The 22,349-nt window shown below is 53.9% G+C and overlaps 2 protein-coding genes across 13 annotated transcripts in view; one reads left to right on the top strand and one right to left on the bottom strand.

Moving 5' to 3' along the window:
* GPAT2 (glycerol-3-phosphate acyltransferase 2, mitochondrial) lies at nucleotides 704-14,444 on the top strand. 11 transcript variants are annotated; one of them, XM_021087052.1, is made up of 23 exons: nucleotides 704-813; nucleotides 910-1,022; nucleotides 4,550-4,668; nucleotides 4,802-4,915; nucleotides 5,608-5,681; nucleotides 6,070-6,174; nucleotides 6,397-6,525; nucleotides 8,800-8,899; nucleotides 9,291-9,424; nucleotides 9,722-9,821; nucleotides 9,923-10,135; nucleotides 10,477-10,596; nucleotides 10,762-10,844; nucleotides 11,126-11,244; nucleotides 11,855-11,925; nucleotides 11,997-12,255; nucleotides 12,332-12,480; nucleotides 12,602-12,679; nucleotides 13,074-13,195; nucleotides 13,286-13,406; nucleotides 13,490-13,555; nucleotides 13,793-13,848; nucleotides 14,144-14,440. In XM_021087052.1, exons 3-23 carry the CDS (start codon nucleotides 4,606-4,608, stop codon nucleotides 14,325-14,327), a joined length of 2,460 nt encoding a protein of 819 aa, XP_020942711.1. In that variant the 5' UTR covers nucleotides 704-813; nucleotides 910-1,022; nucleotides 4,550-4,605; the 3' UTR covers nucleotides 14,328-14,440. The 11 variants fall into 11 exon arrangements, 10 of the variants coding, with proteins under 10 accessions (XP_020942711.1, XP_020942712.1, XP_020942710.1 ...); XM_021087053.1 differs by having other exon boundaries at nucleotides 910-995; XM_021087051.1 differs by adding an exon at nucleotides 2,481-2,550 and having other exon boundaries at nucleotides 722-2,276.
* The window catches only part of LOC100522130 (fumarylacetoacetate hydrolase domain-containing protein 2), a 30,860-nt gene continuing 23,042 nt past the window's right edge, over nucleotides 14,532-22,349 (bottom strand). Inside the window, exons 2-8 of one of the 2 annotated variants that reach the window (XM_005662301.3) lie at nucleotides 21,926-22,173; nucleotides 20,319-20,535; nucleotides 16,405-16,464; nucleotides 16,038-16,200; nucleotides 15,027-15,135; nucleotides 14,829-14,916; nucleotides 14,532-14,719 (exon numbers count right to left, since the gene is read on the bottom strand). In XM_005662301.3, coding sequence (XP_005662358.1) covers nucleotides 14,657-14,719; nucleotides 14,829-14,916; nucleotides 15,027-15,135; nucleotides 16,038-16,200; nucleotides 16,405-16,464; nucleotides 20,319-20,535; nucleotides 21,926-22,167 — 942 coding nt within the window. In that variant the 5' untranslated portion in view covers nucleotides 22,168-22,173 and the 3' untranslated portion in view covers nucleotides 14,532-14,656. Of the gene's footprint in view, nucleotides 14,720-14,828; nucleotides 14,917-15,026; nucleotides 15,136-16,037; nucleotides 16,201-16,404; nucleotides 16,465-20,318; nucleotides 20,536-21,925; nucleotides 22,195-22,349 lie in introns of both variants that reach the window. The other variant, XM_013995848.2, reaches the window with a different exon arrangement.

Genomic DNA, 22,349 nt, shown 5'->3' on the forward strand with positions numbered 1-22,349 from the left:
TTGCACCCACTCGGCAATTTGCAGGTACTGGATAGTTTAACAATCAATGATAAGGAGGAAATCTCCAAGGGGGAAGGAGGAGGGGCCTAGAATATTCCTCAGCATCACTCCCTCCATTCCTAGCCAAGTCGGGGCAACAGGGAGGACACATGCTGGTGAGCCCTAGAGATGAATGCCAGCCACAGCCCTCTTCTCCAGATGACGTGCAGCAGAAAAACCCATCTAATTCAGGGACCACTGGGTCCCAACCACTGGGAGAGCCTTTGTTCCTCTGGGCCCAGGGACTCAGCTACCTGCATCAGGACATTCAGGGCGATAGAGTCTGACCTGCACCCAGGGTGGGGCTCCCGAAGTCCAGTTCACATTGGGTGGGGCTAAGCTTCAATGAGTTTCTCTATTTCTCCTAAGGTCCCGTCAGGCACCGTCAGCCTGCACGGCAGCTTTCTGGCAGGTCCTGCCGCATGGCAGCCTTGTGTTTTCTGTGCACTGCTTGAAGAGCACACTGAATTCTCCACATCCCAACTAAGATCCAGCTCTGAGAGGTATTCTTCTTTTTAAATGTCCGAATTGCAGCAAACAACAAAAACATAGCACATTTCTTCCAGAGAAGCAACATGACTGAGGATGGAAACTCTGCTGGATGACAGACCGGGTCTTTGTCATCACCATCCATGCAACTTTCTAGTCTGAAGCATCTGTCTTGAGCGACTTCTGAGCATCAAATCTCCCTAAGAAGGAATGGCGGGGGCCTACTGACAACTGTGAGACTCAACTGCCTGTACAGATGGTGTTCTCAGAACAAAGGGGCATCAGGTAAATGCCAGACTGTACCCTTATGAGGCAACTTACAACTTCCAATTAAAAGTGGTTTTAGTTTTTTCGGTTTTGTTTGTGTGTTTGTTTTTTCAGATTCTAAAGCTGAAGTGTACCCTGATACAAAAGATGGGTGACAAAATGGATTCTGAAAATGCTAAAAGGACATAACCTGGGTTAAAGTGAGTGGACAGAGACATATGACCCAGGTAGAGATCCACAACATGGCATGAAGAAGGTAGAGAGGTGGCTGCACCTGAGAGGGGAAGAGTGGGGGTAGTCACAGCAGAGCTGGTGAGTCAGAGAGGAGGTCAGGGTGTGAACCTGGACAGGCTCCAATGGAGCTTTGCTCACTCAGTGCCACAATGTTCTGAAACCGTGGGATTCTCCGGCTGTCATTACATGGAGGGCAGTGCAGGAACAAAGCACAATCACCGCCTCCTTCATTCTATGGGGCTTGCTAACCCTACTGTGTGCTGGGAATATTCAAGAGATGAATGAATCTATACAGTCCTCATTCACCTGAAGTTAGGGTGGAGACAGGATCCGAGTATTAATCAAATAACCATACCAACAAGCACACTGGCCCTAGGGCCAGCCAAAACCTAGGGCACCTGGTGACTGTAGCACGTCCCTGGCTGTGGTATAGGGTTCTAATCAACAAAGGAAATGACAGGAGGCCTGACTTGTTTCTCATGATCCATATCAGGCTTATGGTGATCTCTTTTCCCAGTGTCCCCAGCTTGGCAGCATGTGTACCCTGAGAACCTCTTTCATTAGAACCCGGGCGTCCGGAGTTCCCGTCGTGGTGTAGTGGTTAACGAATCCGACTAGGAACCATGAGGTTGCTGGTTCCATCCCTGGCCTTGCTCAGTATGTTGGGGATCCCGCGTTGCCGTGAGCTGTGGTGTAGGTCACAGACGCGGATCGGGTCCCACGTTGCTGTGGCTCTGGCGTAGCCCAGCAGCAACAGCTCCAATTGGACCCCTAGCCTGGGAACCTCCATATGCTGGAGTAGCGGCCCTAGAAAAGGCAAAAAGACAAAAAAAAAAAAAAAAGAACCAGGGCGTCCTTATCCTTGGGTTACCCGGGGTCTCGAGGATGCTCCCTGGGGGGTCCCCACACACCTGTGGGGCCCACCTTAGAAGGTGAGCAACACCTGGCCAGGGGCTCACTGACGTGCCGGGCACCCCACACGCCGGGACCCCGCCCACACAGGCAGCCTGGCCAGCCCCCAGCGAGGGCTGATGGGTCACGCAGCATGCGGAGGGGGCGGAGCCTGGTGCCTGGGGCGGGGCTTTGGGCCCAGCGCGCTTCCCAGTTGGCTCTCAGAGGTGCCTCTCTGAAGGCACGCAGAAGCCGAGGGCCCTTGCCTTCCGGCCTCCTCATTAGCTGCCGCTTTGGCGGGAGTTGGCGGCGGGTGTGAGGTGAGGTCGAACGGTGTCTCTCCCGGCCTAGACCAGGTAGGACCTGGCCCAGGACATCTCGGGGAGCCTCCGCGTTTGGGGCGTCGTGTTGAAGGAGCTTTCTGGGGGGTGGCGAGGGTTGGGCGGAGCGCCAGCCCTGAGGGGCCTGCCGCGCCCGCGAGCCCCTCTGTGGAGTCACGGCCTGAGAGGCGCTCCCTCAGAGAGCCCTGCTTTCCCTGGTCCTCGGCCTCCCGGACACAGAGCCAGTGCGGCAGGCGCCCTTTCTTCCTTCTCGGGACAGCCCAGGGAACGCTCTCCGTGGCTCTGTGAGGTACTGGAATTCTGAGGACCCGCCCCCTCGGCCCCTCCCCGGGTGCGGGCGGAGGTGGGTGAAGAGGTCATGTTCAAGCTGTGGTTCTTTGTAGGCAAGGAACATCCCAGACAGGGAGCGGGTGTGGATGTGATCCTTCGATAAGGGCCGAGAACTCACATGCGCACAGGAGCCCCGCATCGAGTGCGATTGATGCAGCCGCAAAGGGAAGAGCGTGTGCTGCTCGCCAAAGGGGCATGGGGACACACCGTTCGGTCACCTGCTCGAGGCCCTGTGGGGTCCTTGACAGAGATGCCTCTTGGTTTTTCGTTTTGGTTTTGTTTTTTAACAACAGCCGCTGGAGACCTCGGTTTTTTCGTAACAAGCTCTCAAGTTTTAAACGTTGAGGTTAATGGTCAAGTTTTAGAACATTGCAGCGCCACAGAAAAGACACCTGTGAATTGCCTTTTGGCCCTCCGGCAGCCTCTGCTGTGTCATAGGGGGGAGGGTCCAGGCAGGGGTTACAGACTGCCAGATCCCCATGGGGGGGGGAGCGTGTTCTGGGTGCTAGAAAGATCTATCCCAGATCTGACCTCTAGATGGTGTGAGCTGAGTAGTTGACTGGGTTGGCACCTGGGAATTACTCTTTGCCTTGAACTCTGCCGCTTCAGGGTTAGCCCAGATCTAGCAGGTGAGGATTGAGAGTGGGGTGGACTGAGGGCGGGGAGCAGCCCTTGCACAGCAGGCAGGACTCCTCCAGTTGCAGTCTGGGCTTGGGGATTCCCAGTGCCAAATGTCTCTGAATGGGGCTGTGAGGACATTTTCAGAGTGGGATGAGCACTTGGGGCATGGCAAGCCTGGTACTGTTTGGCCTTGTGGTTCTAAACTGTGCTAACTGGGGAGAGGGGGAGAGACCTGGATGGATTCTGGGAGAGGAAATTGCAGTCAGTCTAGCACTTCCCATTCCCTCCTCTGGGCATATAGTGATGAGTCAGTTGCAGCCCTTGCCCTCAGGATACTTTCAGAAGATGTGGGGAAATGAGATCCAAGCCCTGGAGGAAGCTTCTTGCCCAGCAGGCTTGGGCTGGGGGCACCAAGGAAGAGAGGAACAGCTTAAGGGTGATGCAGAGGCCTCATGGACTTAGAGTCCTGGGCAGAATAGGGGGTGGGGAGTGGAGGGGAGGGGGAAGGCACTCCCAGGTAGGCATGTGCCCTGCGTAGTGGGGTAGGGATAATGTAAATAATTGGATCAGCCGTGGTGAGAAATCAGGGTAGAAGGGTTTTCAGGGCCCGGTTTCTGGGCCGGGAGGGCTTTGGTGCTGTTTTATGGAAGAGAGATGCTGTGCTGTGGTAGGAAGGAGGCTGAAGTGGTACCAAGTGCCGTCTTCCATGGAGAGGGCCGTGTGAGATGAGACCAGTGGTGGAAAAGTTGTCTTCTCCCCAACCAGGTGACTGTGTCTTGGGAACAGTTCCGTGTGGCATTTCTCTGTGTTCTGGCCCCCCAGCTGTCCCCCTCCCCAATACCCTAGACCCACATTCCTGTAAGGATTGAGTGGATAAAGGGCTGTCATCTGGTGCAGAGGGAAAGAGCAGCTGCGTAGGATCTGGTGGCCTGGTGACCATGCTCCTCCTCCTCTTTGGCAATCTCATGCCTACTTCCTGCCTGCCCAGCCATGTTCTGTCCCTGTGCACGGGCAGGGTCGGAGTCTCTAACAGCCCCTCTCGGTGCTGTGGACGTTGATGGCAAGACAACCCATCCCTTTCACGCTGGCCTGAGGAAGCCCTCATCTGGACACTGTGGGACCTTTTGAGGACAGGTGGTTCCTTGGTGGGACCAGTCAGGTGTGGGATAGGGGTAGGGGTCTTTGATCTGAGCCAGCCCCCAGATTCTAGCCTGGTTCTCGCCATTGCCGGCTTGGGTGTTACCTGTCTGTCCTGGTGGAGGAGTATGGGGGTCACTGCAGGAACCCCTGGTTGTGGCCCAGACTCCAGTGCCTTCTCCATCCTTCTTCCTGTTCAGGTTCCTGTGGCGAGAGAGAGGCAGAGGTGACTGGTTCCCAGATACTATAGCTCTCCATGGACACCATGTCAGAAGCCAGGCTCCAAACCCAGCAGAGGAGCAGCCGGAATGGTCGAGAGGTAGGGTAGTCATTTCTAGTCCCAGGACGCCCTCTGCCCTTCCACCTCCCCTCATGTGGCCCTCACTCCTGGAGCCTCCCTCCCTCTGCCAAGGACTTTGAGTCCTCTCATCTCTTCTGTGGCCTTTTTCCAGACCAGCCTGTGGTCCTCAGGCTTTGGAATGAAGCTGGAGGCTGTCACCCCGTTCTTGGGGAAATACCGCCCTTTTGTGGGTCGCTGCTGCCAGACCTGCACCCCTAAGAGCTGGGTGAGTGATGATAGGGCCAGGCCCCACCTTGGGAAGCCTGGATTAGCTTGGTTCTGGGAGTCCACGGCTCTGGAAAGCAGCTTCCTTATGTCTCCTAAGCTCCCCTCTTCTGTCTTTGGGCAAAATGGATGTGCTAGTATATTGGTGGTTCATTGGCCTGGGGCTGGCTCCTGGCTTCCAGGCCTAAGAGAGTTGGGTGGGGAAGTTCCAGAGAGCAGAGAGGAAGTAGAGCATGGCCGGAGGGCTGGGGTCTGACTCTGCCTGCAAAAGTCCTTATTCAGTTTGGGGGACACGGCCCACAGTGTCACCCTGCACTCAGCACATGCTTGAAGATCTCTGTGTGTCCATGCCATGTGCTGCTGCTGACAGGACCCTGGGTTCTGGTGGGGATTCAGGCTACAGGTTCTCTGCTGTTGGTGAGAGAACTTCTTAGAGACATTAATATGCTACTCTCCAAGAAGGTGAGTCTGTAGAGGATGCAGCCCTTCCATTTTGACTATGGACCCCTCTTTCCTGAGGGAGCTTCAGCATCTGGGGTCAAACATCTTTTGGGAACCACTGTGCTATAGTCCTGCCTCCTGGTAGACTTGATAGTCCATCAGGCAAAGACCACAGAAGACAGGGCATGGGCTTTTCTTTGCCAGTTTGCCAAGGCCCCCCAAGGACATGCTGTCCTTGCCCCTCTCTGGCAGGAGTCCCTCTTCCACAGAAGCATAATGGATCTAGGCTTCTGCAACGTGATCCTGGTGAAGGAAGAGAACACCAGGTAGTCAGAGCTGGGTGTGGGCAGGGCCCTTGGGTGCCGGGCTGCTGGGGCCCTGCTTTGTGGTATCATTTTTTTTCCTTTGATGAAGAAGGGCCCCTGCCTCTGCTCCAAAGCCACAGGTGGGGACAGACAGGCTTGGAGCTTTCCTGCATTTCATTCTGTGAACTTTCAGGCCTTGAATCTGTACTCTTGTCACTAGGGCAAGGGGTAGGAATAGGCTACAGATGGGCAGGTGCTTCCTCTTCCTGCTCCATGATAAGCCATGCTGGGGTGTTCCCAGTCCATGGGACCGGGGTGTGATCCCTTCGTGATGGAACACCCTCTGTGGGCCCTAGTCGGGGATGGTCCCTCTGAGAGATCTACCCCCTGCTCTGGGGGCTGTGCCCAGGTTTCGGGGCTGGCTGGTTCGGAGGCTTTGCTATTTCTTGTGGTCACTGGAGCAGCACATACCCCTCTGCCAGGATGCACCACAGAAGATCATGGAAAGCACTGGGTGAGGAGGCAGGGACTGGGCTCTGGCTGGTACTTCTGGGGTCCTTGAAGGGGATGACAAAGGCCCTAGGCAGGGCTGGTTGAAAGGGCTGATTTCTAGAGTGTTAGTTTGGTCTGGGGCCCTTCCTTACAGATGGAGGGTAAAGACTGATAGCTGTGCCCAGGGGATGCTGTGGTGCCTTAGGCCTGCTCCAGCCTGACACGACTCCCCCACTGACCACAGGGTGCAGAACATCATCTCAGGGAGGGCCCCCGGAGGGGCTGGGGAAGGCCAGGGGCCCAGCCTTGTGAAGAAAGAGGTACAGCGCATCTTGGGCCACATCCAGACTCCACCCCGCCCCTTCCTGCTCAGGTAACTGTGCTGAGGGGCTCTGGGCTAGGACCTCTGCCCTCCCGGAGAGAGCATTGGCTGGGCTTGGGAGTGGGTGATGTGTTTACAGACAGCCTAAGGGAGCCCCTGATCTGGACATTATGAGACTTTTCAAAGACAACTGGCCCATTAGTGGGACCAGCTGGCTTTGATCTGAACCAGGCCATAGACTCCAACCCAGACTTCTCACCATGCTGGCCTGGTGCTATGCATCTGGCCTTTGGTGTGGCCCAGACTCCAGTTCCTCTTCCACCCTTCCACCTCCTCCCAGGTTAGGTTCCTGAGGAACCAGAGAGGAGGTGGCTGTTTCCCCATCTTATAGGCCCTCACACGTTCATTCTGCTGTCACCACCTGCTCCCTCCCACCTCTATTCTGCGCAGGTCTGAGATCCCCTTAGATGCAGGGCACTCTTCTGGGGAAATGGGGGGATGTACAGGTCAGAGTGAAGAGAGATCTGCATGCCTGCAAGTAGGACAGAATGAGGGCTAGAACTGAGAATACCTGGAGGGGAGGAGACACTTGTAAGTCAGGGACAGGAGGGGAAAGGAGCCAGCTGTAGGGAGGCCAGGTTGTGGGGGAGCAGTCCTACCAGAGGAAACAGCTGTGGCTTCAGAGAAGGGCCAGGTTTGCTCAAGAAGCTGATGTGGTCAGAAGCTGGCAAGTAAGGGAGAGAGGGTTGTTAGAGACAAAACTGAGAGTTAGAAGGGACCAGAAATGCAGGGTCATACAAGAAGTTTGCATTTGATGTCTAAGTGCAGTGAAAACCAATGGGAAGGTTTTAAGCAGAGAATGACAAGATTAATTGAGGTCAGGAGCAGAGAACAGACCATCTGGGAGGCTGTTTTCTTAGCCCAGGTGAGACATGATGATGGGGGTGACAGTAGTGCCTGGGAAAATGGATGGAGAGACCAATATGAAATTAACAGAATGCACTGATGGATTGGAGGGTTGGGGTGGGAACAGTGAGGGGAGAGGGGAGAAATTTTGGGAGAGCCAGGTTTCTGGCCGAGCACCTGCTGGCATGGGTGGAGGGGAGGGACCAGGCTTGCCGGGGTTGGTGATAGTGAGTTTGGCTCACAAAAGATGTTTTGGACATAAAATTTCAGATACCTGACCTACTGGTTGGGCACTGAGGCAGCTGCTCATATATATGAGTCTGGAACTCAGAAGAGAGGTTGGGCCAGGAGCATATATTCTTACAGCTTTAGCACGCAGATGATGCTTAAAGCCAGGGGATGAGTGAGTCATTGAGGGGAGGGCCCAGGGCTGCACATGAGGGGCTTAGCTCTCTTGAAAGTGCTGAGAGGTCAACTGAGCAAGGACAGGAAGTAGAGATTGTTGGTGACCTATGACCAGCCCTCCACATGATGATTCTTTGGCTTTGTCAAGACTTCTGTTCCCTTGATTGGGCCACTTTTACACCAGCCTAGCTTCGATTCCAGGGCCCCTCGTGACAAAAGTGCCCCTGTGAAAGAGTCACTGGGCACCACTTGGTTGTGTTTGAACCCAGCGACCTGCCTTCTACACACCTGAGAAGCCAGATGTCCCTGGGTGGACCTGGTTCCTTTGGTAATGTGGTTCTCAGAGGGGCACACAGCCAGCACTCTCCATAGCCCATCTGACTGCTCCTTCTCCAACTTACCCACTATCAACAGATGGCCCACCTCGTGCTTCATGGAGAAACAAGCCATCGGATGAGGACATGCTGCATGTCCCCATTTCCATGCTGCCTGCAGCTACGCTTCTGTCCTCATTTATAGTCAGTCCCCACCTCAGGCCTCTGGACACCCCCTCCCTGGAGATTGTGCCCCTTCAGTTATCCCCTTTCCTTCTTGTGTCATTTAACTCCTCTCTTTTTAGTCCACCTTTGCCAGCAGTTTTCAAAGACACCTGGGTCATGCCTGGAGGGAGTCCTGGTTCTCTGATCTCCTTTAGAGTAAAGGGAGGCAGGGAGCTGCTCTGAAGCTGATGTGAGGCAGCCGCACCACAGGCTCTTCTTGGGAGACTATCAGCACCCTGCAGGCATGGGCTCCAGTGTCAGGCTCGCCTCCCAGGCCCAGCGCTCGAACTTTTTAGCCTTTTCTCCTGTTCAGCAGTGTCTGTAATGTCTCTGAATTTCACTTCCCTCTTCTGTAAAATGGGGACAATAGCGCCTGCCATAGAGGAGTGCCGGCTGCCCTCTGGGAAGCCATGCGCTGGTGGGCAGCCTCTCAGGCCATGTCCCACCAGATCTCAGCCCGGGTGTCGTTCTCCAGGCTGTTTAGCTGGGCACTGCTGCGGTTCCTGAACTGCCTCTTCCTGAATGTGCAGCTGCACAAGGGCCAGATGAAGATGGTCCACAAGGCCGCCCAGGCGGTAAGGCCCGCCCCCCATTCGGATGGGGATGGGACAGCAGGGAAAGAGCAGAGACTAGGCCAAACCCTAAGTTGGGACCAGCCCCATCAGCTGGTGGGAAAAATCCACTGCTCTTTGATGACCTTCTCTTCGTGTCTCACGGTCCTTTTCCCGTGGGGCTTCCTCTAACGGCTTTTCATCATGGTCTTAACCATCATAACGTCAGTAGATTACCTTAAAAGTTGTTGACAGAGCTCCTCTGCTTTTGGGAAATGTGCTCAGAGGAAGAACTGCTCAGCTGAGCCCTCTCTCCCTCTGGGGCTGCCCCGGGTCTGGAGGCGCCGGGTTTTGGCTCCTGCATCTTCAGGGTCAGGAGAGGATTGGCACCTCCCTCTGGCTCTCCCTGGATCAGGGCTCGCCGCTCGTGCTCCTCTCTACCCACAAGTCACTCCTGGATGGGATCCTGCTGCCCTTTGTGCTGCTTTCCCAGGGCCTGGGTGTGCTCCGTGTGGCTTGGGACCCCCGTATCTTCTCCCCCATCCTCAGGTAAAAGTTGTGTGCCCTTAGACATATGGGGAGAAGACCCCAGGCTGGGTCAGGGGTGTGGCGGGTGTAAGGTGGTCTGGCTGGCAGCAGCTCTTGGAGCCTCTTCCTGGCCCCTCTGCTCCCAACTTCTGCCAGCCCAGCCCGTGGGGTTCAGGCAGAGGGTCAGCTACGGGCCAAGGGTGCCTCAGGCTGTGCAGGCAGGACCCAGGCTGGGCCCAAATGGGCTTGGGCTCTCACAAGCCTACTGCCTGGTCCCATCTCCTGAGTCCCTTCCCTTCTCTGCCCTGTGCCCCACAGAGCTCTGCTGAAGAAACTTGGGGGACTTTTTCTACCCCCAGAGGCCAATCTCTCCCCAGACAGCTCTGAGGGGTTCCTTGCAAGGGCTGTGTTCCATGAGGTGAGTACTGTGTGCCCAGTGGTTATACATGGGGCCAGGCCAGGGTCCAGGAGCCTGTTGCTGTTCTGGCCTTGACACCTGCCTCCCCTCCCCACTTGTAGGCTGTGCAGCAGCTGTTGGTCAGCGGGCAGCCCCTGCTCATCTTCCTTGAAGAGCCCCCTGGGGCTCAGGGGCCTCGGCTCTCAGCCCTGGGCCAGACCTGGCTGGGATTAGTGGTTCAGGCTGTCCGGGTGGGCACTGTCCCTGATGCTATGCTAGTGCCAGTGGCCATCACTTACGACCTGGTTCCAGATGCACCCCGTGACACATACCAAGTGAGACTCTTCTGCTTTTGGGAACCCCAAGTGGACATCATCTCGAGAGGAGGCACAATATCGTGCCCTGTGGCTGAGTCCCCCTTGGGGCTGGAGTTAAGGGGGGAGTGCCCAGGAGTTTCACGCCTACAGTCATTATCCTGTGGCACCTACCAAGTCTATGACAGTCATCCTCTTGTCTCATCCTCAAAAGCCCTTGCTAGGGAGGGATTTCTTCTGCTTCAGAGATGAGAAATGAGCTTGTAGAGGCCATGGTCATATAACAGCTTGGACGCAAAATGCAGCTGAGCAGAAAGCAGGCCCCAGGCAAGTTGGCCCACTCAGCCCCTCCCTCCGTGCAGGCCTTGGCCCCACTGGGGCTGTGGACAGGAGCTCTGGCTGCTCTGCGGAGCCTACGAGGATGGGGCCGTGGCCGCAGGGTCTGTGCCCGTGTACATCTGGCTCAGCCCTTCTCCCTGCAGGTATGGAACCTGTTAGGCAATGCTGGAGTTACCTGGGGTCTGTCCTGGGGCTTCTGGCAGCCTGTCCCTGAAGCCACTGCAGGGATAGCCTTGCCCACTTCAGGTGGGTTGTGTGCAGATGTCCTGTGGGCCAGGGCTAACCACCTAAGAGCCTTATCCTGGCAGGAATACACTATCAATGCCAGAAGTTGCTGGGACAGCAGGCAGACCCTGGAGCAGCTGCTGCAGCCCATTGTGCTGGGCCAGTGGTAAGAGCAGAGGAGTGGCCAGGGCCCGGGGCCTGGCAGGTAGCCCTTTGGCATTGCCCTTACCAGATAACCTAGGATCATCTAGACCCGTGCCAGGCACTGCACACACACACCCCCCACGCCCCCACCTGTAATCTGGGTGGGTTATGGCACACGGGCCTGGGAAGGACAGGGTTCCATGATCCACCTCTTGTCTTTTGTGGGGGTGGGGAAAGCTCTGGGCTTCCCAGTGACCGTTTTTAGGTTTGGTCCTTTCATCCTTTGATCTGTCTCTATGGCAGTACTGTCGTCCCTGACACGGAGAAGGAGCAGGAGTGGACCCCAGTAACCGGGCCCCTTCTGGCCCTCAAGGAAGAGGACCAGCTCCTGGTCAGGAGGCTGAGCCGTCACATCCTGAATGGTGAGGGGAACTCGGTCTGGTCTCTGGGAGAGGCTCCTGAGCAGACTTTCCTCAGAGGTGGCTGGTCGTCAGGGCCCTGTGTTCCGGGGGGGTTTCTGTCCCTGCCCCTCTTCCTGCAAGGCCCACTTTGGACGTTAAGGAGTGGGATCTGACCCTGCCCCTGAGGAGCAGGGCAGCCAGGGAAGACATGATGGAGCTGCTGAGTGAGTTGCACACAGGCGGCCACCTGGCTAGCCTCAGGCATGTCACTTCACTCTGAGGTGATGTTAGCTGAACAGAATAACCTAAGAGATATAACCACAGTGCCTGGCACAGAGGGGCTCATAACAGCCTCATTACCATCTTCTCAGATGTCTCCTCTGTGGCAGAAACTGGGTGGGTGGGTAGCAGAGCTACAAGAGGCAAGGGATGCCCCTGAGCTCCCAGCCTGGTTCTTAATATATAGTTGATAAATACCAATTTTCTCCACTGGAGGAGGGGGGCACCAAGAGCTTGCGCTCCCCTTTCCAGAGGTGTAATTGGGTAGCAGGGCGTGTGTGTGGCTGCTGCCAGGGAGGTGTGCTCTTGGCTGGCTCTCGGCCCCTGACCAGCATCCCCTCCCACCTGCCAGCCAGCGTGGCCAGCTCGGCGGTAATGAGCACAGCCATCATGGCGACACTGCTGCTGTTCAGGCACCGGAAGGTAGGTCACGGCATGGTGGGGGCTAGGGGAGGGGGTATGGCCCTGTGCTCAGCCCCTCACTGCCTGCCCAGGGTGTGTTCCTGTCTCAGCTCCTGGGGGAGTTCTCCTGGCTGACCGAGGAGACGCTGCTGCGTGGCTTTGACGTGGGCTTCTCGGGGCAGCTGCGGTGCCTGGTGCAGCACACCCTGAGCCTGCTACGTGCGCACGTGGCCCTGCTGCGCGTCCACCAGGGGGACCTGTTGGTGGTTCCACGGCCGGGCCCAGGCCTTGTGCACCTGGCACGCCTGAGCGCTGAGTTGCTGCCTGCCTTCCTGAGCGAGGCTGTAGGTGGTGAGTCTCCAGGGTGGGTGGAAGCCATGTAGGGGTGAGGGGAATGGCCTCCTTTCTCACACACCCCCCCCTCCAGCGTGTGCTGTGCGGGGGCTGCTGGCAGGCAGGGTGCCACCTGAGGGGCCCTGGGAGCTGCAGGGCATCGAGCTGCTGAGCCAGAACGACCTGTATCGCCAGATCCTGCTGCTGCTGCATTTGCTGCCACGGGACCTGCTGTTGCTGCAGGTCAGACCCTCCCACCCCCAGCCCGGCGCAGTCCTAGGCCTCCCCTTCTTAGGTGTAGGTGGGGGCCTGTGCCTGCCCAGCCTCTGGCTCTGCTGAGCCACATAGATGCCTTCCTCCCCAGCCCTGCCAGTCTTCCTACTGCTACTGTCAGGAGGTGCTGGACCGGCTCATCCAGTGTGGGCTCCTGGTCGCCGAAGAGGTAGGAAGGGCAGCTGGAGACGAAGTCCCTGCCAGGGGCCTGGCCCCCTTCTCCTCCCTGTTGCACTCTGGGGGCCAGTTCCCTGGTGTATTCAGAGAAGCCACTCTCCACCTTGGGACCCATGTGTAGCTGTCGTGATAGGATTGGAGGGTTTCTCCACAGCGCCTGCCCTCCACATTTTCCGTCCCACAGCCTTGTGGCCCTTGAGGGTGGGTGCTCACATCCTCTCACCCCGCAAGTTGGCTTAGCAGGCGTCACTGTCTGGGGCATCCTCCGGGCTCCCTCAGCCTGCTTGTGCCGGTTTCACCTCCCCATGCTGGCTGGCCATGTACCTGGTCTAGGGGGCTCAGAGTTGAACCTCAGCCAGCCTAACAGGGTCTAATGGCTCCCCCAGACCCCAGGTTCCCGGCCAGCATGTGACACAAGGCGGCAGCGCTTGAGTGCTAAACTGCTGTGGAAACCAAGTGGGGACTTCACTGACAGTGACAGTGACAACTTTGAGGAGGCTGAGGGCCGGTACTTCAGGGTGTGTTGTGAGAAGCCACGAGTGGAGGGAGGTGGGAGGGAGGCAGTGGGCTGCCCTCACCCCGGCCTGTCCTCCTGCAGCTCAGCCAGCAGTCACGCTGCCCTGACTTTTTCCTCTTCCTCTGCCGCCTGCTCAGCCCGCTGCTCAAGGCCTTTGCGCAGGCTGCCACCTTCCTCCGCCAGGGACAGCTGCCGGACACTGGTAAGGCCCGCACTCTGGTGGCCATTCAGGGGAGGGGCTGGGTTTGTGTGGGGTCCCAGGGCTCGGACTTCTCTCTCCCACAGAGTCTGGCTACGTGGAGCAGCTGTTCCAGTTCTTACAGGCCACTGCCCAGGAGGAAGGGTTCTTTGGTGAGTTCCAAGCAGCTAGCCCAGGCCTAGGGAGGCAGGGGCAGGCTTGCTGGTGGTTGCTGCCCCCTACTGGGCAGTGAGAGCTGAATTCAGGACAATGGCTGCAGAGTAGAGGAAGGAAGCCTTTGGGTCCAGTTTGAGCCCTGTCCTTAGGTTGTTCTTTCTCGAAACAAGAGAGAGGCTGTGCCTCGTGGCCCCCACACCCTTCTATAGCCTTCGCTTTTCTCTTTCCTCCAGAGTGTGCAGACCCTAATCTCGCCATCAGTGCTGTCTGGACCTTCAGAGACTTGGGGGTAAGAGGGGCCAGTCTCATCAACCTCCTATCTCCCCTGGCCTTCCATCCTGATAGAGCTGCTCAGGGGAGCCCAGCTGTACCTACCTTGGGTGTTACCCAGGGTCTCCCAAGAATATGTGTGGTGACACTAGTTGGAGGATAGTTTTCCTGCCCATCTTGGTCTCCCAAAGCACCAGCTCATCCTGTGTCTGGGTGGAGCACTGGGGCTTAAGTGACTACAGGTCTCACTGCAGTTTCCCTGGGGAGAGGCACAGCCCCAGGGTGGGTACTCAGAGCCCTTCTCTGTGGCCCAGGTGCTGCAACAGATGCCCAGCCCTGCCGGCCCCATGCTCCACCTGTCCCCTACCTTTGCCAGCTGGGACAACCAGGAAAAGCTGGAACAGTTCATCCAGCAGTTCATCTGTGGCTAGAACTATAGGGAGGAGCCCCTTGCTGAGCCTTCTCAGTCCCAGAACACGGCCATGCCCTGGAGCCTGAAGACTAGGAGCTGCAAACCCTCAGCTGGACTATAAGATCCTTAAGGTCTGACTGGCCCTTGCTGTTGCTTGCTTTCTCTGTCCTTTGGTGCAATAAACAAGAGTCCTCTTTCCCCAAGCTCAGCGGGTGTCTTTGATCTGCCCCCACGCCCCCATCCCTGTGAGAATTGCCCCGTCTCACGCCTCAAAACAAACCCTAAAGGCAGACAGACAATAAAAGTTTATTGAGGAAGAAGCATCCTCGGGTGGCACCAGGCCTCTCCCTGTGCTCAGCTCCATGGGAACACATGCCCCCACCTCATCATAAGTCCACGCTGGCAGCAGAGGCCATCACACCACCTTGTTGACGATGACACCCAGTTCCTCAATCTCACACTGGACTTCATCACCCTTCTGCAACAGAGTGAGCCGTGAGGCTGTCAGTCTTTTGGCACACACAGGCCTCAGCCAGCCCGGCCAGGCCTTCTGGGTCCTTCGCCCTTCCCTCCTTTAACCAACCTACCTTGAGGAAGATAGGAGGTTTCCTGAATACACCGACTCCTGCGGGGGTCCCAGTCAGGATGATGTCTCCTGGATAGACAGTGACAAATCTAGGGCAAAAGGGTTGAGTGAGATCAGGGGCTAAGGTGGCCATGGCCAGGCACAGAGGGCTTGTTCAGCCTCCAGGTAGGTGTTTGGGGTGGGACTCCACTCCACTCACCGGGAGACCCAGGCTATCAGCTCTTCTGTCTTAAACACCATCTGGTTAGTATTGCTGCTCTGGACCACATTCCCATTCACGCGGCAGCAGATCTTTAAGTTGTGTGGGTCTGAAATGTAAAAACACCACTCTGGGATTCTCCCTTCTCTCCCTCAAACCCCTCCTGATAAAGAGAGAATGAAAGCACAGGAGCCCTGTGGCTTGTTAGTGAGGAGGCTAGCTGCTGGGCTCCCTTCGTGTGTGGACACTGGCCACCACTGAGCAGAGCGTCTGCCAGTGATCACTTGGGCGGGCTAAGGAGGGGACGTTCCAGACTCTCCTGGGGGCAGGGGGGTGGGAAACAGCTCAGTTTTGCTGTAAGAAACATCCACAGCAGAAGCTTGCTTGGCATCTGTAACTGCATGAGCAGGGGGGCAGTGAAGACTCCTGCTCCTGACAGCTTACCTGTGTAACAGTGTCCTGGGGTAACAGACACTGGTAACTTGTGTGTTTTACACATTCACAAACATACCCCCGGGGACACCACTTCACTGATGCATGGACATGGCCCCACCCAGAGGGCTCTGCTCTGTCCTCTTAACAATGCTTTCTTCCTGGCTCTCACCGTGCCCTTGCTGCTTGGAGCTGCCACTGCCTGGTTACACGGTGGCTGGGAGTGATCTCACATCTCCCTTACTATGGAAGATGCAGAGGACCTGTGACAGCCATTCTTCTGAAATGCTCGAAGGCCAGCTTTGCTTCCTTCCAACTGACTCTCCCAGATGGTTGCAGCTAGAGGAAACCTGACCCACCCATCCAGAGAGCACTGTTCTTTGTAATTCATTCATAAATTCAGGCCCAGCAGCACCTCTGCAGTGGTGGTCCTCTCTGGGGTGAGGAGACAGGGAAGGAGACCCTCTGGAGATTATGGAGCCATACCCCTCACTCCCATTTTCTTGAAAGCTGCTTTTTCTTCACTGATGTGTCCAAGAGCAAGAAGAGGCGTCACCAAGCGGGCTGTCAGAGACCTACCTGCTACACTGTCCTTGGTCACCAAGGCAGGGCCCAGGGGGCAGAAGGTGTCAAAGGTTTTTCCCAGCAGCCACTGCTTTCCATTGCGTGTCATTTGCCAGTCACGAGCACTCACGTCATGTGCCACAGTGAAGCCAGCCACATGGGCCATGGCATCTGCAGCCTAGGGGGCAGAGGATTTGGCCAGATTGGAGGTTTGATCACGGTGACACCAACCCCTCTAACAAAGAATCTTAAAGCCTCCATCCTACTTTAGTGGCCAGAGCTAGCCCAGGTGGTGGGTGAGGAACAAGGCAGTGTCAGGAGCTGGTAGGTGCCAACCACTACCCAATGCCAGGGACAGCCAGCACCACCCTTCCCACCTCACCTTGATGTGCTTGCCCTTCTTTCCAATGACCACGGCCAGCTCCACCTCCCAGTCCACCTCCTGTAGGCGGGAAAAAGCAATGAGCTGCCCAGCTCTGGGCCCAGTCCTGTGCTGAGGGACTACACACCATGCCTCAGGGCCGGGGCCTCTGGACACTCGGGGCTGGCTGCTGACCCACACAGTAAGACCAAGAACCAGGGTGGAGTGAAGAGCGTAGGTGGTACGTATCATGTGTACGCCCATAAACTCCAGGCAGTGGCAGCAGCACCACTGCGGTAGGCAGAGCTCCCCCTGCGACTGCAGAAGAGTAGGATGTGTCTGGGGAGGGTGTTCAAGAGTGCCCCAGATACTTCCAAAAAGGAGGATGAATACAAAGACCAGCTAGGCCCACCGTGCACGGGGCACTGCTCTTAGTGCTTTCATGTACTTCCTCACTTACACAGTAACAAGTAGAAGATCAACATGCCAAAATAAATGTGGGCCAAAGGCTTATCACAAAAAGAAATACATGTATGTGGCTACCAAAAGGAAAACGCAGCCTTTTCTGTAACAGCAGAGGGCAAGCATAAAACAGACACACTGTAGCCTTTTAAACTGACTGCTCTTTCTACCAGTAACACTAAAAAGAACTGGCTTCCTTGGGGAAATGGCTAATTTCAGGTCTGAGACAGAGAGTACAAGATGAGCCTGGAATGGCTTGGCCAGAGTAAGGAATTGTTCAAAGAGTGATGGAGATGGCAGCTAACTTGAAGCCCCCCACTGGCCAAATTGAGACCCTCTGAGTATCAAAAAGAATGTAAATTATGAACTGTAACACTTGATAAAATTAAAACCAGGAGTTTTACAGTAATCCTAAGAGGATGGGGTTTAAAAAAAAAAAAAAAAAAAAAAAAAGTGAAGAGTTCCTATTGTGGTGCAGCAGAAGTGAATCTGACTAGGAACCATGAAGTTGTGGGTTCAATCCCTGGCCTTGCTGAGTGAGCTAAGGAACCAGCATTGCCGTGAGCTGCAGTGTAGGTCACAGACGCAGCTTGGATCCTGCATTGCAGTGGCTGTAGTGTAGGTTGGCAGCTGTAGCTTCAATCTGACTCCTAGGCTGGGCACCACTGTACACCGCGGGTGCAGCCCTTAAAAAAAAAAAAAAAAAAAAGAGGGAGGCAGAATACTGGCTAATAAAAGCAGAAAACATGACAGAAAAATAAATCACCTTTGCTAATAACCCTTAGAGCAATAATGGATTCAGGTAAAGATGACCAGATGATCCCTGGATGAAAAACTGTGGAACAATAAAATGGTCATGAATCTATAAATTGCTTGTTAATTACCACAGTGAATACATTTATGTATATATATGGGGGGAGAGAGAGATCTAGTGAACATTAAGTAAACTAAGTGATCAAACATCAGGACCATCTGACACAAGCCTCCCAATGGGACAGAGTATGAGTACACACTTGTGGCTCTAGACTGTTAGTCTCCCCCAACCCCCACCCCATTCCTATATTGAAACCTAACCCCCAACATGATGGTTTAGGAGGTGAGGCATTTGAGAGGTGATAATGGGGCAGAGCCCCCATGAAGAGGATTAGTGCCCTTCTAAAAAGAGATCTGAGAGAGCTCCCTTCTACCATGTGAGGACACCATGAACAGACAGCCGTCTCTGGACCAGGAAGCAGGCTCTCACCAGGCACCGAATCTGTTGGCGCCTTAAACTTGGACTTCCCAGCCTCCAGAATTCTGAGAATTAAATGTCTTGTTTATACGCCACCCAGTCCATTGTACAGACTAAACAACCTGGGTAGAACTTGACAAAAATGTTTAACCTGAATCATGAGGAATCACCAAACAAATCCAGCGTGTGAAACATGCTGCGAGAGAACTTACCTGACATCTTCAAAAAGTCTGTCATGAAAGATAAGGGCAGGGGGGAATTCCTGTTGTGGCTCAGCAGTAACAAACCCGACTAGGATCCATGATGATGTGGGCTCGATCCCTGGCTTCGCTCAGTGGGTTAAGGATCGGTATTGCCATGAGCTGTGGGGTAGGTCGAAGACTCGTCTCAGACTCCACGTTGCTGTGGCATAGGCTCAACCTCTAGCCTGGGAACCTCCATATGCCACAGGTGTGGCCCTCAAAAGCAAAAAAAAAAAAAAGGCAGGGGTCAGCAGAGTATGGCTCTCAGACCAAATCCTTTCTTGCTGTTTCTGTAAATAAAGTTTTCCTGAAACATATCCATATTCATTCATTTGTTATCAGCCATGCCTGCTTTCACACTACAATGTCGATTGTTGCAACAAATACTATTTGGCACTCAAAACCTAATACTAACTGGCCCTTTGAGAAAAAGTCTGGATCTGTTCTATCTATATAAAATGCACTGAAGAGACATAACCAAATACAAAATATGCGACTCACTGATCCTGGACTCAAAAGGCAAAACAGTACCTAAATTAAAAGTCATCTTTGGGGGAAAATGGGAATATCCCCCCAAATATTGGGTATATTCCCAACTGGACTATATATTAGCTATTATACATGTTAATTTTCTTATTTGTGATGAGGGTATTATGGTCATGTAGGACAGGTCCTTATTCTTAGGAGATGCATGCTGAACTTTCTATGAGTGGAGTGCTCATTTGTCTTAATGTCTGTTAAATTTTTTGGGGGGGGCCTTTTTAGGGCTGCACCCGTGGCATATTGAGGTTCCCAGGCTAGGGGTCCATTTGGAGCTGCAGCTGCTGGCCTACACCACAGCCACAGCCACGCTGGATCCTTAACCCACTGGGCGAGACCAGGGATGGAACCGGCAACCTCATGGTTCCTAGTCAGATTCGTTTCCACTACACCAGGATGGGAACCCCATCTGTTAACTTATTTGTAAAGGTTCTTTCTCTCACCCCACCCCCACCAAAGTGTGTGTGTAGCATGGTAAATGAGGGAAGAAGAGGAAAAGAGGAAGAGGGAGAAAGAGGAGAAGAAACAAATATGGCAAAATGCTAACAGTGAATCCAGGTGAAGTCTCTGTGGATAGTCACTGTACTACTTTTCAACTTTACTATAATTTCCAAAATATTTCTAAACCAAAAACTTGAAAGAAAAACCAGCCAGTGTTAGCAAAGGTACAAACACTGCTAGCAGATATGTAAATTGCTTTTACGCCTCTTCTGAAGGCCATTTTAGTTCATAGCCCAAAAGTTCTGAAACCCTGCCTATATTTCAACAAAGACATTCAAATTATAAGACTTTATTCAAAGAAAATAAACATGCATTCACGGATGTGCAAAGTCTTCTGTAAGAATATTCACTGCAACATTATTTATAAACGCTAGAAACTGGAAACAACCTATCTAGCAAATAAGGGCTACTGAAGAAATTACAGCCCCTGACATAACAGAAAACGAAGCAGTAACCTGAAAAATGTTGGGGGGAATATTTAATGACATGAAAAATGTTCTTGATGGAGACCTAAGTAAATGGCAGGCATATATATGCGCAGTATAAACAGAAACAGGAATAGAAAAACACTAGGAAGATATACAGCAAACCATTCATGTTGCAAGCCCTGGGCAGTGGGAATATGGGTGACTTTTAATTTCTTTATGTTTACCTGTATTTTATTCCTTATCTTTACTTTTGTAATCAGGAAAAGATATAAATTAATGTGCTGTGGTTTTTCTGGCTGTGCCTGCAGCATACGACAATTCCCAGGCCAGGGATCAAACTCACAAAACAGCAGTGACCAGAGCCACTACAGTGACAATGCTGGATCCTTAACCCACTGTGCCACAAGGGAGCTCCCAAGAGCTGTCTCACTACTGGAGTTTCTGTTTCATGCACTGCTGAGCAACAGGTGGCCCCTTTAGGCTGGATGCTAAGCGTCCATGTGATGGGCTCAGTGACAGACAGCGACCAACCTGGCTCTCAGGTGGGAGCACGATCTCATCGTAGGGGCCCACGATGGAGCTGCCAAACTTGCTGAAGATGATGGGCTCCTTGGGCACCGGCACATTCTGCTCTCTGCAGTGGTCCATGTAGTTCATGCCCACGCACACCACCTTGTCTGGCCGTGTGACTGGGGCCAGGATCGTCACCTCTGACCGTGGTAGGACTGGCAACTGGGCAGCCAGGGCTCTGCAGAGACCAGAGCAGAGAGAGGGGCACTACAGATCCTGCAGCACCTACAAGTTCTGCTTTTTAAAATATATTTTCTAGATCAACAGCCAGAGTCAGCATGAAAATCAAGCCGGGCTATTGTCCTCTGATATCACAGCACTGTTTGTACTTGGCCAAGGTCAATTTCCTCTCCCGCATCAGGTAATACATGTCCACATATGAGAATTCAAAAGGTGCAAATGGGAATAATGGAAAGGTCTCTCTTCAACCCAGTCTCCTAGTCACCCTGCTCCATCCCTGGAGACAACCACTGTGTCCTGCCTGGCTCTTCACAGCCACTCTAGGTACAGGCTTCTCCCATCTTTTTTAATGCAAATGACAGCACACTATATACACCTTTAAAACATATATATATTTTAGAGATCTTGCCATAACAGTATATAGCACCCTCTTTTCTGTGTGGCTGCATATTACTGCACAGTAGAGAAATACCCAATTCTCTGATGAGGGACACGGAAATAGTTTCTAATCTTGTGAGAACATGAAAGTAAGGGAAAAATACTAATACAAGGACTCTGTACTGGCAAACACTGTCAAACAACACTGTGTATTTTTGTCAGTTTAATAGGTGAAAATGACATCTCAGTGTTTTTTAATGTACTGTTCATCAACATCTTTAGACCAGATTCCATAAGGCTCCAGGCTTCCTACCTAATCTAGCCCAAACCCAGGAACTGTCTTTTTTTTTTTTTTTCCCCTTTTTCTTTTTCTTTTTCTTTTCAGGGCCATACCTGAGGCATACGGAAGGTCCCAGGGTCGAATTGGAGCTGTAGTTGCTGGCCTACACCACAGCCACAGCAATGTGGGATCAAGCCGCATCTGCGACCTACACCACAGCTCATGGCAATGCCAGATCCTTACCCCACTGAGTGAGGCGAAGGATCAAACCCACATCCTCATGGATACCAGTCGGGTTCGTTACTGCTAAGCCACGATGGGAACTCCCCCGGGAATGGTCTCTAAGAAGACCTCTTTGCAGTCCTCTCTCCTCTAATGAGCCGAGTCCAATCTCTCCCCCAGCTTTCCAAGATATCTCTTAGGACCCCAGGTTCCAGCCCCTCAGCCAAGCAGGAACTTAATCATCCAGGGAAGGCAGTGTGACAAAGGAGAATTCTGGCTCCACCACCAAGTGTGTGGCCTGAGGACTCAGTGTCCCCCTCTGTGAACTGAGGATGCTGTCATAGGAGACTTCTAAGGCTCTTCACTAAGAGAACAGGTGGGAAAGGAAGGCTGGGTGACCCTGTTCCCTTGCAAAGAGCTACCCACTGGCTGTTTCCCAGGGCAGGGATGTGGGTGGGCAGCAGGAGAGACAGAATACGGCAGCAGGGAAATGCTGCCTGCGACTTACCTTCTTGCCACCGAGAGAGCAGCCTCTCCCTGCTCCAGGAACTCCAACATTGTCTTGGGCAGTGTGGGGTCGAAGGCACTGAGGTTGATGACACCCCCACCATTCCCTGACTCCAGGCCCAGATGAGGTCCTGTCAGGTGGGGTGCCTGGAACTGTACCAGCCTCATGTCTCTAGAGGGTTGAAAGGGCCACCTCCGAGCCTGCAGCAGAGCTGTGAGCAATCTTCTTCCACAAACCAGCATCAGCACCTATGGAGACAAAAATGAGTCCTAGGGGACAGAGAGAGCCTAAAAGCATCGTCGGGCTTCCCCAAATTCCTCAAGCTACAGCCCATGTCCCTTCCATTCCTGACACAGCACATGGGAAATGGTCCAGATTTTAACTTCTTTCACCCTATATACTTTATAAGGTGATCTTTTGCTCA

This window comes from Sus scrofa, chromosome 3 (assembly GCF_000003025.6).
Source record: "Sus scrofa isolate TJ Tabasco breed Duroc chromosome 3, Sscrofa11.1, whole genome shotgun sequence".
Lineage (NCBI taxonomy): Eukaryota > Metazoa > Chordata > Mammalia > Artiodactyla > Suidae > Sus > Sus scrofa.

What these genes read in the sequence shown, in the direction of transcription:
- GPAT2 (XM_021087052.1), top strand. Translation starts at nt 4,606, where the DNA reads ATGGACACCATGTCAGAAGCCAGGCTCCAAACCCAGCAGAGGAGCAGC. An exon ending in CAAGGGCTGTGTTCCATGAG is followed by an intron (nt 9,822 to 9,922) that starts GTGAGTACTGTG and finishes CCCCACTTGTAG; the next exon opens with GCTGTGCAGCAGCTGTTGGT. An exon ending in CCAGGAGGAAGGGTTCTTTG is followed by an intron (nt 13,556 to 13,792) that starts GTGAGTTCCAAG and finishes TCTTTCCTCCAG; the next exon opens with AGTGTGCAGACCCTAATCTC.